Source organism: Protopterus annectens, chromosome 11.part0 (assembly GCF_019279795.1).
Source record: "Protopterus annectens isolate FY-2018-M chromosome 11.part0, PAN1.0, whole genome shotgun sequence".
NCBI classification, from domain to species: domain Eukaryota; kingdom Metazoa; phylum Chordata; order Ceratodontiformes; family Protopteridae; genus Protopterus; species Protopterus annectens.
This window is the reverse complement of record NC_056745.1, coordinates 380594737-380609938: the sequence shown is the minus strand read 5'-3', so window position 1 is coordinate 380609938 and position 15202 is coordinate 380594737. Positions and strand designations below refer to the sequence as shown.

At 39.5% G+C, this 15202-nt stretch overlaps 1 protein-coding gene across 1 annotated transcript in view; it reads right to left on the bottom strand.

The window, feature by feature from the left end:
• CEP290 (centrosomal protein 290) overlaps positions 1-15202 on the bottom strand; it is a 3346332-nt gene that overhangs the window by 316616 nt on the left and 3014514 nt on the right. The window contains exon 46 of the mRNA XM_044087863.1: positions 8133-8297. Coding sequence (XP_043943798.1) covers positions 8133-8297 — 165 coding nt within the window. The remainder of the gene's footprint in view (positions 1-8132; positions 8298-15202) is intronic.

Sequence of the window (15202 nt, the reverse complement as noted above, 5' to 3'; positions counted from 1 at the left end):
ATTTGTATATTCCAGATAGCCAGGCATTATTATTATTATTATTATTATTATTTCCTTTAATTATAGAAGAAAAGATTGAATGGGGGACCTGATTTTCCTCCATAATCAAAGAACAGAATAATATTCAGAATTTGAATGAAGCAGCAGAGACCTCCAAAGCAGACACCCAAGCAACTGCTACTCCAAAACAAAACACGTGCAACACATAGCTCACAAAGCCAGTGTGCCAAACAGTCACAGCCCTTAAGGCTAAACAACACACCTGATACACTTGTAATAGGTGACTCTATCGTCAGGCACACTGACGTCCCGCTCACCAGGCTGAACAAGGAGAAGGTCAAGGTGAGCTGCTTGTCGGGCGCTAAGATCCGCCACATAACACAAGCACTCAGGTCACTCCAAGGCAAGTACAAATATGACTCAGTCATTGTCCATGCTGGTGTGAATGACCTGAGATGTACCTCCCTGGACTACATGAAAAGAGACATAGAGGAGCTCTCTGAGCATGTAGCCTAGGCCGGTATGACCCTGACCTTGAGTAGCATCTTACCCTCACCAAAATGATGCCACAATATGAAGACAAGATGATCAATTTCAACAATTGGCTTAAGTACTGGTGTCATTCAAAGGGGATCCAATGCCTGTCAGCCTGGGATGACATGCTCGACAAGCCACGATGCTTGGCTAGGGACGGCTTGCACCTGTCACTCCTGGGCTTTCGGATATTGGCAAAGGCTCTTGCTACCCCATAGTGCCTTTTTTAGGCAAGGCTCAGAAGACAAACCCACCTCCATAGGTATCACAAGGGATAAGAAACTAAGAGTAATGCTACTCGATGCCAGAAATCTAAACCTCAAGATGCACGCATTCGAAACTCTCCTTAGCATGGAGAACATCGATATCTGTGCAGTAACAGAAACCTGGTTCAAGGCTCCCGAGAGCACCCCAGCACTACCAGGTTATACCTCATACCATGCTTTTCAGCCCCAAAACTTGGACCAAACCACAAAAGGATGGGGAGTATCAATATTCGTCAAAGATACCCACACTTCCAGGTTGGTGGCACAGCACGAAACATCAGAGACTATCCATGTGCAACTAACAGTGGATAAAACTGCCTTCCAATTTATAGCCTGCTACAGACCACCCTCCCAAACCCAGGAACCCCACTCGGCCTTCCTGAGAACACTGGAAAATATGAAGGTCTCTCCAAACACCATTATATTGGGCGACTTCAACTACCCAAACATAGACTGGGAGCATTACTCTAGCTCCAACACCCTAGCCCAAAGGTTCCTAGAATTTATAAACTCAAATACTATGGAACAACTTGTTACCACTCCCACAAGAGGGGAAAACATACTGGACCTGATCATCATCAACATGGGGACTCTATGCTCCAGACCAGAAGTGTATCCCTCACTGGTAAGATCAGACCATAAACTAATCTCACTGGATATTCACATCCCGACTCCACCCCCTGCCCTGAAAACCACAGTGAAAAACTTCTCTAAAGCAAATTTCACACTCCTCAAAATCGAGGTGGAATCCTTCAAAGCCCCCGGGCCTGTGGAAAATACGTCCGAGACCGCAGAATCCTTTATAAACGCATTCTATGAACACCTTCAGGAATGCATGGATCATGCAATCCCAAATAAAACCAAGACCCAATCCTCCAAAGGCAGACATCCTGTCTGGTGGACACCAGCCATAAACAAACTATGCAATAGAAGGAGGAAGCTACTACATGACAGAGCAAAATCCCAAAAAGGGAAGGCATCTCTGATCAGTATTATCAAAAAACTATGGGCACTCATAAAATCGTCTAAGGACAGCTTCGAGAGAAAAATTGCACAGGACACTAAGGATAATCACAAAGCTTTCTTTAGTTATGTTAGGAACCTGGGTGGGAATTCCCAGATATGCTCAGAATTAGTCCAAAATGACAAAAAATACACCGAACCCACAGACATTGCCAGCATCCTAGCTGACAGGTTCAGCACAAACTTCTCTCCCCCCCCCCCCCAACAAAAGGGCAAATATCTATCCCAGCAGAGTGCTGCCCCCCTGACATCTCAGATGCTCAGGTAAGAGCTGCCCTCTCCAAAGCAAAAAACACAGCATCAATGGGACCAGACGGTGTCCCGGGCTGTGTCCTACATGAACTCCAAGAAGAGCTAAACCCAAACATAAAACTACTGTTCAATCTCAGCCTTACTACAGGATATGTACCCAAAGAGTGACATACAGCAACAGTGGTCCCTCTCCACAAAGGTGGTACCTCAATGGATCCTGGAAACTATCACCCCATAAGCCTGACTAGCTTGGTCTGCAAAGCTATGGAAAGGATCATCATGGACCTCATAAATAAAGATATTGGGGACCTACAGACACTGGATCTTACCCAGTTCGGCTTTGTTAAGGGCAGATCCTGCCTCTTAAACCTGGTTGATTTCTTTGAAACAGTTACCAAGGACATTGACGAGGGGAAGATGGTCCACACAGCCTACCTGGACCTCGCAAAAGCCTTCGATACAATACCCCACTCGGGCATTATAGATAAGCTCACCAGCTTAAATATAAACCCCTATGTCACTAGATGGGTTGCAAACTGGCTCAAGGACAGAACCCACATGATTAGAATTGCTGGAGCCATGTCAGACTCCAAACCAGTTACAAGTGGTGTCCCACAAGGCTCAGTCCTGGGACCTCTCTTGTTCATCATATATATTTCTCGGAGGTGCAGGCCAACACGGAAGAACTGTGGCTGACCAAGTTCACAGATGACTGCAAACTGGGCACCATAATCGACTCTCCAGCCAACACACGCATCCTCCAAAAGGGCCTCATAGAAACAGACAACTGGTGCCAGAGCCATGGCCTCAAGCTAAACGCCAAAAAGTGTATAGTCATCCACTTGGGCAAAAACAAAGTGCCCACAAATTACAACATAGGTGGTAATCCATTAAGTACAGAAGAAGTAATTAGGGACCTGGGGACCCAAGTTGATAGCAATCTCTCATTTGACAACCACTTGGCCAAAGTGGTTAGAAAAACATTTTATATAGCCCACCTAATCATGAAGGGATTCACATCTAGATCAGGGGAGGTCATCATGCCTCTTTACTCATCCCTCACCAAGAGGATCAAAGGGCTCAAACAGATGCCATATGCTGCCCGGTTAAAGAAACTCCAGCTCTACTCAGTGGCATACCGCCTGCTCAGAGGCGATCTGTGCCTGATGTATAAAGCCATGTCCAACCCGGAATTAACAGACATGCTGCACCTCAGAAAATCCAAATCCCATCGAGCTACGCGCTCGAGACTTGAACCTCAGCACTGAAATAAATAGGACATGCTGGAGGGACAGATTCATAACCCAGAGGCTCCCTTCACTCTGGAATAAAATCCCAGTCCAGGTTAGGCAGAGTCCCTCATTGACTCTCTTCAAGAGGAATCTTGATGAGTGGATGGGAGATCGTAGGTTTACCCCGGGTATCATTTCTGTGTCACTGTTAGACAGAGGCACAATATACTAACCTCGAAAAAGGGCATAGCAAAATTAATTTAAAATGGGTGGCGAAAGCCAAACACACTCTGGTTAGGCTTATAAATGCCCTAGGGCAGATAGCCTAGTATGAACCTATGAACCTATTTCCTATCCTGTTACTCCCAAACCTTGGCCCCTTTGTTAATTTTCTCTAGTAAATTCCAGCCCCCTCTTACCAAGTTCCTATACCCTGCTTGCAGTCATCCCTTTTGGAAAAATTTCCTTTTGTCATTCCTGTGTTGGTTTAATTCTTAGAATTCTTTTTATTTATTTATTTATTTGCAGTTTGTTAACTGGAAGAGTCCACTGGCCTGAAAAATGAGCCCGTTTTCAATGGAGGCCCGGGGAGAAAAACTCCATATACAAATATTACAAAGCTAATATCAACAAAGTTAGCAAGTGCAATACAATTTTCAAAAACTACTAAAACACAGTAACATATAAGACAGAATAATAACATTTGAGCAAGATGTTGTAACAAAGCATTGAATGAAATTAAAACACAAGTATTTTGGAGTACATGAGTATAATTTGCAGTGTAGGCATATATGCACTCATTTTCATGAGGTGAGAGATGGGAAGAATTAGAGGAGAGTAGAACAGTGAGAGGTGAATAGATTGAGTTATGAGAAAGGAAAAAAGGGGGAGGAGTGAAAATGAAGGGAGTCAGAAGGTTGAGTTTTGAGAAAGGAAAAAAAAGAATTGCGGAGCAGAAATTTTCTGTATGGTTCTTGTTATTCTGTTTAAGGACATACATCCAAAATCAAACTCTCTGCTTACTTCTCACACTCATTTCTTCATCATCACTTTGCACATTGACTTATTACCTTCTGTTTGTATTATGTATATGAGCCTTAAATGCATAGCTCTACAATATCCCTTCAAATCATATAATCTTAAACAACCTTGTTCTAGGTGGAGAATCAATTTCCCCAGTTAATTTTCTCTTTCCTCTCAAATAAATTCCCTCAACTCTATATTAATTGTGGCCTACAACTCCTCCTCTGGTTGACAAAAATATGCCTGACCTGTATACACAACTAAAGGGACTAGAAACTTTTTCAGTCACTTTTATCTTACTATCAATATCAATAATCAAGAGCTTTTAGTTTCTCAATTTTGTTTCATCTTTTGTTTTGTATCTTTACACAAATTCTTACCTGCCAAGAATAGGATCCTTTTTAATCCATACACCCAAGTACTTCATCTCATCATGCCCCCATAAATATAGGAATTGCTGAATTAATTCATGTGTGGTAACATAAGTTTACTGTTATAAACTTTGCTTTACCTTCATTTATTTTATATAATGAAAAGACTTGAAACTGTCTAAAAATGTTCCAAACCAATGAAATGCCCTTTACTTTGAGGAATATTATATAAATTCTGAGTTCCTCCAACTGAATTCACATCTTCCAGCCAAACATTATTCTATATTTCTTCAGAAATCTACCCTTATTTGTTGCATTTCCTTTTTTCCCCTCAGCAAAGAATGGTCAGAAATCTCAGGCTTAACTGCTTGTACCTTCAGAAAGCTCACCTGTATGTAAAATAAATTTAAATGAGAAAAGAAACAGATGCAAACTTGGAAGATACACGGAGGAATCTTTGTAAATTTCACTCAGAACAGAATGTACAGAATCCCCCTAACAAACTGCATTCAGCACGGCTTCATGCCTACCACTGAGAGTATATGCTAATGGGAAAAAAAACAAGCTAAAATCTTTGCAGATGTAAGATACTTTGCATTTTTGATGCCTTTCACCATTTTGTCTTATTGTTCAAGCCTATTTGCTTATAAAAACACACTTTATAGCTAAGACAAAGGACATTAATTCAGACATCCTCCTTTGTAAAACCAAGGGAAATTATCATTATAAGTCTACATATAATCAGCACACTTTTACACTCCACCCCAACAGCCCAAGATCACAGCATTATTTTAAGTTAAACTTGACTCTATCCAGCCTTTCTGCTAGTTAAAGTGCAGAACATACACGTCTTAGAACTAAAAAATGACTTGATTACTTTGATATTTTAACACACACAACAGACACAGTGACTCCCTCCCACATTGAAAATACTCCTGACTCTGCACTATAAGAAGCAAATTTATTACATGCAGTTTATATCATGAAACATTTTACAAAAATACTAATAAGAAAAAAATATTTTCTTATGGTTACTTTTATTTCCCCTTAGTGCTGTTCTAAATATTAATGACTGCATGGGGTGCATGCTTTACATTTCACCCATAAGTCCAAAAAAAGGCAACAGAAGTCCAAACTTTCTCAACCACTTGTAAAGCCATAGTTCACAAATGTGATTGATGCTTTATAGTCTCCCATTCACTGACTAATCTCATTGTTGCAGTTCTAAATGTTCATCTCCATCTCCCAACACCAGACTCTGATTCAAGTCCAAGATATCACTGATTCTTCTAGTCAGCTCCTGTGTTTTATTCTGTCTCTCAAAAAATTTTCCTTTGGAACATTGGAAAAGTTTTCATTGACACAGTCTCCATACGAGTTTTATTGTCAGAAAAATGAAAAGCATAATCACCTTCCACTTGTTAAACTTTTTTTTTATTTCTTCCTTAGACAGCTCTACATCCAAAAATATATTTGATACTTCAGGAAAAAAATATTCTAAAGAAAGCTGGATACAGCAGCTTGAATCTTACAGCTGCCTCTTAACATTCCTGGATTGTGGGATAAACGTTCTTCTCTTCTACCGACTGTAAAGTAAATAATTATTTCCACAAATGTTTTGCTGTCTCTAATTTTTAATATTTTTCTCTTACATCACTATTTTGTCATGAACAACTTTCCCTGCTAGTATGATTTCATATTTGCTAATACAGGTCTTGGCTACTTTATCATGATAAATTTGGGGCATACACACAATGTGCCAACTCAAGTAACACATTCTGTTGTGGAACACCTGCCCATGTGCTAATATATACTTTCATAAAATGAATGCAGTCTGTTCTTTTGAGTTCCTCTGGTACAGCAGAAAATCCCAAGTTTCATATGCATGTTCTGTCTTCTAACTTTGCTATTTCTGAAATAGCTCTTCTTGAGAAGTTGTGTGTTCAGACAGACATTTGTCATTTCAACCTCTGATTTTTGCAGTTTTATCAATTCATCTGAATAGTTAGTTACAGCTACTTTCATTTATTTTATATATCTCTAGGCACATTTTATTTATGTTTTCCTCTAAATTACTGGAAGCCATCTCCTTTACCAAAGATGAAAAACTTGAACTTTTTTTTTGAAAAGCTTCAAAATTCTTCTCAGCCAGAGATTTTTCTCCTCCTTTTCTGGTTGATGTCCTCTTACTTTCTCCAAATTTCTTCATTGCTCAAATACAGACAGTGTAATTAGTAACCTGCAAATGATTTTCTAAAAATCAATAGCTACAATTGGCTTGGCTTGTTTTTACAGTTGCTGTTTTCAGACTGGGAGAGCTTTAACCATCCTGTTGATCACTGTGCAGCCACCTTGGAAGTCCTATTTTTGACTACTTTTGAATCAACAGTTAAACAATGAAATTATTTGACAAAAGAATATTAATTAGGATAACTTGAATGTAGTATAAATAGTTTTAGTTGGTTGGTATTTATATAAAAATGAGATATGAAGAAATTGTATTTACTGTCTTAGTTGTGGGGAAATTTACAGCAATGTCTAATGTATGGCTGATAGATTAATGAAACTGTATTTGTTTTTATGTTCACTAATAGAGTCTTTTTTATCATTTTTATGTTGTAAAGTCCTAGATGGCATGATCTAAAACTTACCTCCTACCCTGGAAACATCATACTCTTTTGAGAATATGATGACTATAATGAACACAATTCTAACAGCAGGTAGTCTTGCATTCTATATGGCAACATCATGTTTACCAGGATAACTGAGAATGGAATGAAAACAAAATGTAAAACTTGTTATATGTTGTATTAATTTTGTAATGCAAAAGGGTGGAGCCTTGAATGTGACTCCAGAGACGTGTATGAGTAGTGAATGCAGGTCTAGTAAAAGCTGTCTCATGGGAGTACATCTGTCTGATGTCAACTCAGCCACCTTGTGAGAAGATGGGACCAATGCACTATGAAGGATGACCATTTAACTTTTCTGGTCCTGTTGCCCTAGTTATAGATGTATCAACCCCCCCTTAGGCTGTGGGAACCACATTACCAGCTAGTTTGGGAGGTATGTTTTCAGATGTCTTTCATATACAGCAGGCAAATATTTTTCTCCTATGTGCCTACTGCCCTACTACTCACATGATGAGCTGCAGCATGAAATGTTATCTGTCTTCTTATACTCCAACCTAGTGTAAGGTCATCCTTTTTATACTTATTTAACTTACTGTAAACTCATATTTTTGCATATCTGGCATTCAGTTTCTACAAAGTATCCACGCTGATTCTGCTGAATCCATTTACTGTAGATTATAACAAACTGCAACAAATACAGATCAGAGTATGATAAAAGTATTACTAGATGCTGCATTACAGTGTTTTTTACTTTAACCTAAAAATAACAGGGTTACTGATGTAGCTAAAATTAAATGATACCTTAAGCTTTTCATTTTCTTGCTCAAGAGCCTCCAAATTCTTGCTGGCAACCACTCCTGGTGCTTTCTTCAGTTCCTCATTTTCCCGCTGAACCTTCTCTACTACCTTTTTCATTAGTCCAATGGTCTTTTCCAACTCAGGAATTGTCTTTCCACTTCTCCCAGCCTAACAAAAATAACCAGCATTTTAAATGACAGCATATACATTCAAATATTAATTTAGTTTAGCCATATAAAACATATTTATGATCTAGTTTAAAACCTCTGCACAATTACTTAATAATATTCTTAAACATGCAACGACATACAAACTTATAATACTCTTAGCAATACTCACCAGTAGTAATATGCTTTTCAGAGTTATGTTCCATATTATTACTACAATAAGAAAGATATCCCAGCTGTCCAAAATGAAAGGCTAATGTCACTTGGTGGAAAGAGGGAACACCATTATCTTTCCTTACATAAAGCCTGTTGGCTCCCAGTAGCTACAACATTCATGCTGCTGTTGAATACCACCCCTTTTAAAGTAATAAACCTGGAGCAATACCTTCACTTGCTGGTGGGCTGCTTACTGTAACTAAGCATTGTCCATTAACATCTAAAGAACTACAAGGCCAGACCCTGAAAAAGCATCCTTCAGTCTTAATTTGGGGGCAAAAATCTTTAGTTAGGTAGACCTCTCTCTCTCTCTCTCTCTCTCTCAACTGATATAGATTAGTCATGTTTATCTCAATAAAAAATTACAAAACCTTACTAATGAGATGAAGTCCTAGTGATGAAGAACTGGCAGGAAAGAACCAATGTCTATCCTATTCTTTTACATTAAACTATCCTATTCTTTTATATTAAAGTACTGCTGCCTCTTAAATGCATCTAATGGGTGCCTATACCCTGTGCAGTTTCAATATGGTATATTATAAGAAGCTTTAAATTGATACCAGGTCATATACTGTCTTTGCAAAAGCTGTAACTTTCTCTAACCACAGTAATGAATCTCATTTATTACCACACCAGCTTTTGGAATTTGCAAATAGGGTCAAATCTTCTAACTGTATTTTGAGTTCAGTTCTATAAAAAATAAATATCAATCTACCCTCTCATAATTTAAGCATGTCTCTCCTTGTTCTGCAGCAATTTAAAAATAATTTTTGGGAAAAAATCCACAAACCTCCTACCTCAATCATTAACAATGTTTCCATACAGCTAAATTAAGTACATCACACAAAATGCAACAGCAACTGCTAACTCATAACATTCTGATTCAGGAGCTATAATTCTATCTGAACCAATGGGAATAATTAATTTAATCCACAAGATTCTATAAAACCCTCTTTTCTTAAGAAAAAAAATAGAGGCTAGGGTCTTGAACTTCCTACAAGGAAGTAATGTAGGGGGGCTGACTAAATATTAAGAAGCTTACAGCAAATGAGCGAAAATCATTATATGAAAAGTGTCAACACAATAAGGAAAATCCAAACTAAGGGTAGCCCAGAGAGTGATATACTTTTCCCATTTTTCCTAAAGAGTCATTTATATATATATATATATATATATATATATATATATATATATATATATATATACACACACACACACACACACACACACACACACACACACACACGTATATATACATATACACACACACAAAGTTGGCAACTGTAAAGAGATAGTCAAAGTTAATTATTTTACAGAATAATGACCCCCACAGAAATGGAAATTTTCATATGCAGATTAAGGTTATGGTTAACCTGCTAAGTTTAATTTTCATATTGTTAATTTTGTACCCAGACATCAGACCAAATCTCGATAGTGCTTCGAAAATTATATCCAGTGAACATTTTGAATGTCTACATTTAAGGAACTTTACTTTCTAAATCTCTCATATAATAACAGATTCAGGGCATATTATAGCATCTAATGGACAGTGGCTCTATTTAAACAGCAACAAGTATATGGAAAGGGGACATCTTTGCCTACTGTCTCTTGATATTTTAAAATTACATAGATATTCTGAACAAATTTTTACTTTAGGTGAAGCATTCTCATAGACATTCTTTAAATCTGAACAAATTCCTTAGGGGAGCAAAGTCTTACTACGGCAGTAATCATTTAATGCCAGATCACTCTACTGAATGCTTTTCCACCAACAAAACTGACCAATAGGAGAGGTAGTATTCTCTTATTGGCACTGTCTAATATTAATATGTATATTATCAAAAGCCTGTTTTTCTGAAACAAACAGTATATCACACAATAAAAGATATGTCATATTCAGCAATGTGCATGCTGACCAGATAGAGCAATAACTGTGCTCACTGTAAAGCTAGAATTTCCAGTGAAAAGTCTAGCTAGCTATAAATCTTAATAACAAATGTAAATGCTATCGTGGACATCTTCAAATCTCCACAAACCAATATACCAAAGTCACTACAAAGAAAAACAGCTGCCAGGAGATTGGGAGTCCGCAAGTATAAGCAATTCCATAACTCCAAAAACATGAAGAATGAACAAGTGTGATTTGAAATCAAACTTAGAATCCAGAAAGATACACTTTCCAATAGAAATAAAGAAAACAGCAGCACAGGAGTGTACACGGAGCACTTTCATTCTTCTTCAATGACTGACCAAAAACTTCATTAGAACTATGCAAAGAAAACAAGGCATGTTCATTTTATACAGCCCTCAAATCATGTGAGAAAACAGTTGACTTGAACTATTTAGTTTAGTAGAAGTAAGTGCTGGGGTGTTTAGCATACAGGCAGAGAGAGAATGTGTGTGTGCGTCTGTCTGTATGTGTCTGACTGGGAGGTCATAATATGGGGAATAGTTAGGGGGTACAGTAGGTGTGTGTGTATGTGTACTTGTGTGCATGTGTGAGTGTGCACCATGTGTGCAATGGGGGGTTGTGTGTGTGTATGTAAGCATGAATGTGCCAGTGTTTGGGGAGAGCTGTCACATTTTCACATTCTCATACAGGAAAAGCAAATCCTGTATTAGTGGCACAGGGGACACCAGATATCAGGCACAACTGTTTTTACAGCATACCTTAAAGGAACTTAAAAAATAATAGAAAAAACAATCAATGGCAAAAAGACATGGGCACAGCCCAGGCAACTACCTTTAGGAGTGAGTTCCAGGGCCATGGTTCCACCAGTACTTCAGCAAACACAGCAGCTTGATGACCTAGTCCACTAGAATGGACTGAGACCTTGGGTCCCTAAATTTATTTTATTTTTATTTATTTTACTTTTGTTAACCGGGAGAGACAAAGTGGATATATGTCCATTTTCAGTGGAGGCCCGGGGAGAAAAGCTTCACACGTAAAATCATTAACAAGAGAAAGACATGTTAACCAAAAGGTTCAATTAAACAAAATATAGAGTACACAATCTTTATACTTCATATAAAGTATAGTACATATAAGATAGTGAGTTAACCAAAGAGTGTATTTGCCGACATTCACAGGCTACATTAATATATACATGTTATAGAGGTGTTTAACAGCAAGTATAGCAGGAAGATAGAGTAGATAACTTCCATAACTCATTTCTACACATGAGAGACATACTCTGTCCTTTAGGTTTCTTTACAGTGTTCAGTGATACTATTACCCCATGCAGTCATTACAAAAGTAGTACATAAGCTGTTACTCTAGTTGCTGGAAAAACAGAGACATACAAGTTACTATCAAGGGGTAGTACAGGTACAGGTACATAATCTATGATTCAGGAAGTGTGTTTTGAGTAGTTTTTTGAATTGGGTGGTGGAGATGTTATTTATTATGTGGGCTGGAAGGGAGTTCCAGATTTTAGAGCTGAAGTGGCTATAAACGGATCTACCTGCCTCATTTTTAAAGTTTGTTACCTTAAGGAGGTGTTGGGTACTTGATCTCAGGGATCTGGTAGTGGTGTAAGGCTGGAGTAGTTGCTGCAGAGCTGGTGTGTTGCCTGGATGATGTAGTGCTTTGTGAGAAAGTGCTAGTTAGCTGACTTGAAGGGTCAGGGGGAGTTCTAGCCAGTTAAGTTTATTGAGGCTTTCACAGTGGTGGGTTCTAGAAGGTAATCCTGTGGTGAATCTGGCTATTTTATTGTAGCAGCTATCTAGTTTGTTGAACTCAGTTTTTTGGAGATTGGTAAGCACGGGGGAGGCATAAAGTAGGGTCGATAGGAGGTGTGTCCCGGCTGTGGTAACCTTAGAGTGACTGGTGAGAAAAGTACAGTTGTGTACACTTACCATAAATGTAGATGTTCGAGTATATTCACTGTTGCAGTCATTACATTTGGGTAATCCTGCTGACAGGTTGCCCTCAGTCGGCCTGAATTCCAAAGTCTTGGGTCCTGCGTCGGCTGTCGTCGCCCCTTCCCTGACATCAGGTCGTCAGGGGTATAAAAGAAGCAGCCGACGCCATTTTCTTTAGTTTTTCTTGCCCTAAATGTCAGGTGCCTCCTAAAAGGGTAGTCAAATTTTATATCTATATATAAAATTACATGCAGCAATATAAACTTTACCTTCATTCACAAGCAAATACACCACATAGGTTGTATAAATCAGAGAAGGAAAGATAGGTTCCATTAGAAGAAAAGGGGGGATGGCGGGTGGGTAACCTGGACTGCAACAATGAATACACTCGAACATCTACATTTATGGTAAGTGTACACAACTGTACTATGTTCTTTGTGTTTCACTGTTGCACTCACTACATTTGGGTAGATTCCCAAAGCTATGGTTGGGAGGCTGGAGCTAAACAGCATTAGGAGCGGCTATGAGACCCTACAGAACTGCAGTGGCAAAGCCTGCCCTGGATTTAGAGTAGAGTGGCAGATGATACTGCTTCATAAAGGTGTGCACTGAACCCCAAGTAGCTGCCTCTAAAATGTCCTTGGTTGGTACTCCCCTGAGAAAGGATGCTGAAGTGGCTGCAGCTCTAGTGGAATGTGGCCTAATGCCCTTAGGCACTGGCTTGCCATGGTATAAGGAGCAGAAATGAATGCAGTGGCCTATCCACTTTGAAATAGTCTGCTTTGAGATAGCCTTTCCTTGTGATCCTGCAGCATATGCCACTAGTAATTGCTCTGTCTTTCTGAAAACTTTGGTTCTGTCCAAGTAGAATCTAAGCTGTCTGTGTATGTCCAAAGAATGCAGAATTCTTTCCCCCTTGTTCTGTGGATTTGGATAAAAAGTTGGCAGATGAATGGTTTGGTTAAGAGCCACACTGGACACCACTTTAGGCATAAATGTTGGGTTTGTCCTCAGGGAGACCCTGTCCGGATAAAAAATGATAAAAGGTTCCACAGCCATGAGTGCCTGTAGCTCTGAAACTCATCTTGCAGAAGTTATTGCTAGGAGCAGAGCTGTTTTCCAAGATAAAAACTTTACATCAGCAGTAGCAGCTGGCTCAAAAGGAGGCAGGGTGAGTTTTTCCAAGACATAGTTGAGGTCCCATGCAGGTATTGGTGATCTCCTTGGAGGCCTTAAATATTTGGCCCCTCTGAGGTACTGTTTTAATAAGGGATGAGAAAAGATTGGTGGCTCTGCATTGCAATGAGCTGAAATGGCAAAGGCATGAATTTTAATAGATGAGAAAGATAGGCCTTTGTCCAGCATCTCAGTTAAGTATTGTAAAATCTGAGGAATATTTGGCACAGCTGTATCTGTTCCTTGTGCCTGGTTCCAAGCACAGAATCTCTTCCATTTTTCAGCATAAGATTTTCTAGTACTAGGCCTTCTGGCTTCCAAAATGACATCCATCACAGCTTTGCTGAGAGGTCTGTTTTGTATGAGTACATTATCCGCCATGCTGGCAGATTTAAAGTCCTGAGCTGGCTGTGCAGGATCTGATTGTTTTGCTGGGACAGTAGATGCAGTATTTGAGGTAAGGTCCAAGCTGGGTACTGAGACAAGCTCCTTAATATTGGGTACCAGTGCTGGCGGGGCCAGTCTGGTGCAATCAGTATCATCTTTGGTTTCTCCTGTCTGACCTTTAGGAGTACCTTGGGGAGGAGAGGCAGAGGGGGAAAGGCATATACTGATAGGTTTTTCCAGCTGAAGGATAGGGCATCCACTTTCCACGCTTGTCTGTGATAAATCCTTGTGCAGAATCTCTTTAGTTGGTAGTTGTCAGGGGAGGCAAATATATCTATGTCCGGGCATCCCCATTTCCTTGTTATCATGATGAAGACATGTGGATCCAGCTGCCACTCGTGGGGATCCATGAGGTTTCTGCTTAGATCGTCTGCCAGAGTATTTTTCCTTCCTGGCAGGAATTGTGCCTGCAGATGTACTTGGTAAGTCAATGCTGTGTCCCACAAAGTCATGGCTAGACTGCAAAGGGGGTAAGAATGTGTGCCCCCCTGCTTGTTTATATACCACATGACCGTGGTGTTGTCTGTCTTTATCAGAAGTTGTCCTGGATGAAGTAGGTCCTTGAAGGCTGTCAGGGCATTTTGAACAGCTAGCATCTCTTTTTGATTGCTATGTAGATGCATTTGGTTTGAGGTCCATGTTCCCTGAATGCATCTTCCTGCCATGTGGGCCCCCCAGGCATAATATGATGCATCCGTTGTTAGTGTCTGCCTGGCTGGGGGTAATGTGAACGGCCGTCCCTTGTTTTGGTGACAAGCCTTTGCTCACCATTGAAACTCCTGTTGCAGGCAGGGAATGAGAGTAATTATAGTTTCCAGGCTGTGGCAATGTTGAGTCCAAATACTTTTTAGGTACCACTGAAGTTTCCTCATATGCAGTCTTGCATATGGAATTAGTAGGATGCAGGATGCCATGAAGCCCAATGCCTGCAGAATTTTTCTTTCAGATAACTGGGCCTTTGTTGCTAACATTTTGAAATAGGTAGTCAGTTGTCTTTGTTTGTCTGGCGTGAGATAAGCCATCTGGGCAGTTGTATTTAAGCTTGCACCCAGGAATATTATCTCTCGAGAGGGTACTAGTTTTGATTTCTTTTCATTGACTGTGTACCCTAGGCATGTTAGAAGTTTTATCACAAACGCCAGATGCTGTAGAAGGATGTCCTTGTTCTCTGCTTGAATTAGACAGTCGTCCAAGTAAGGATAT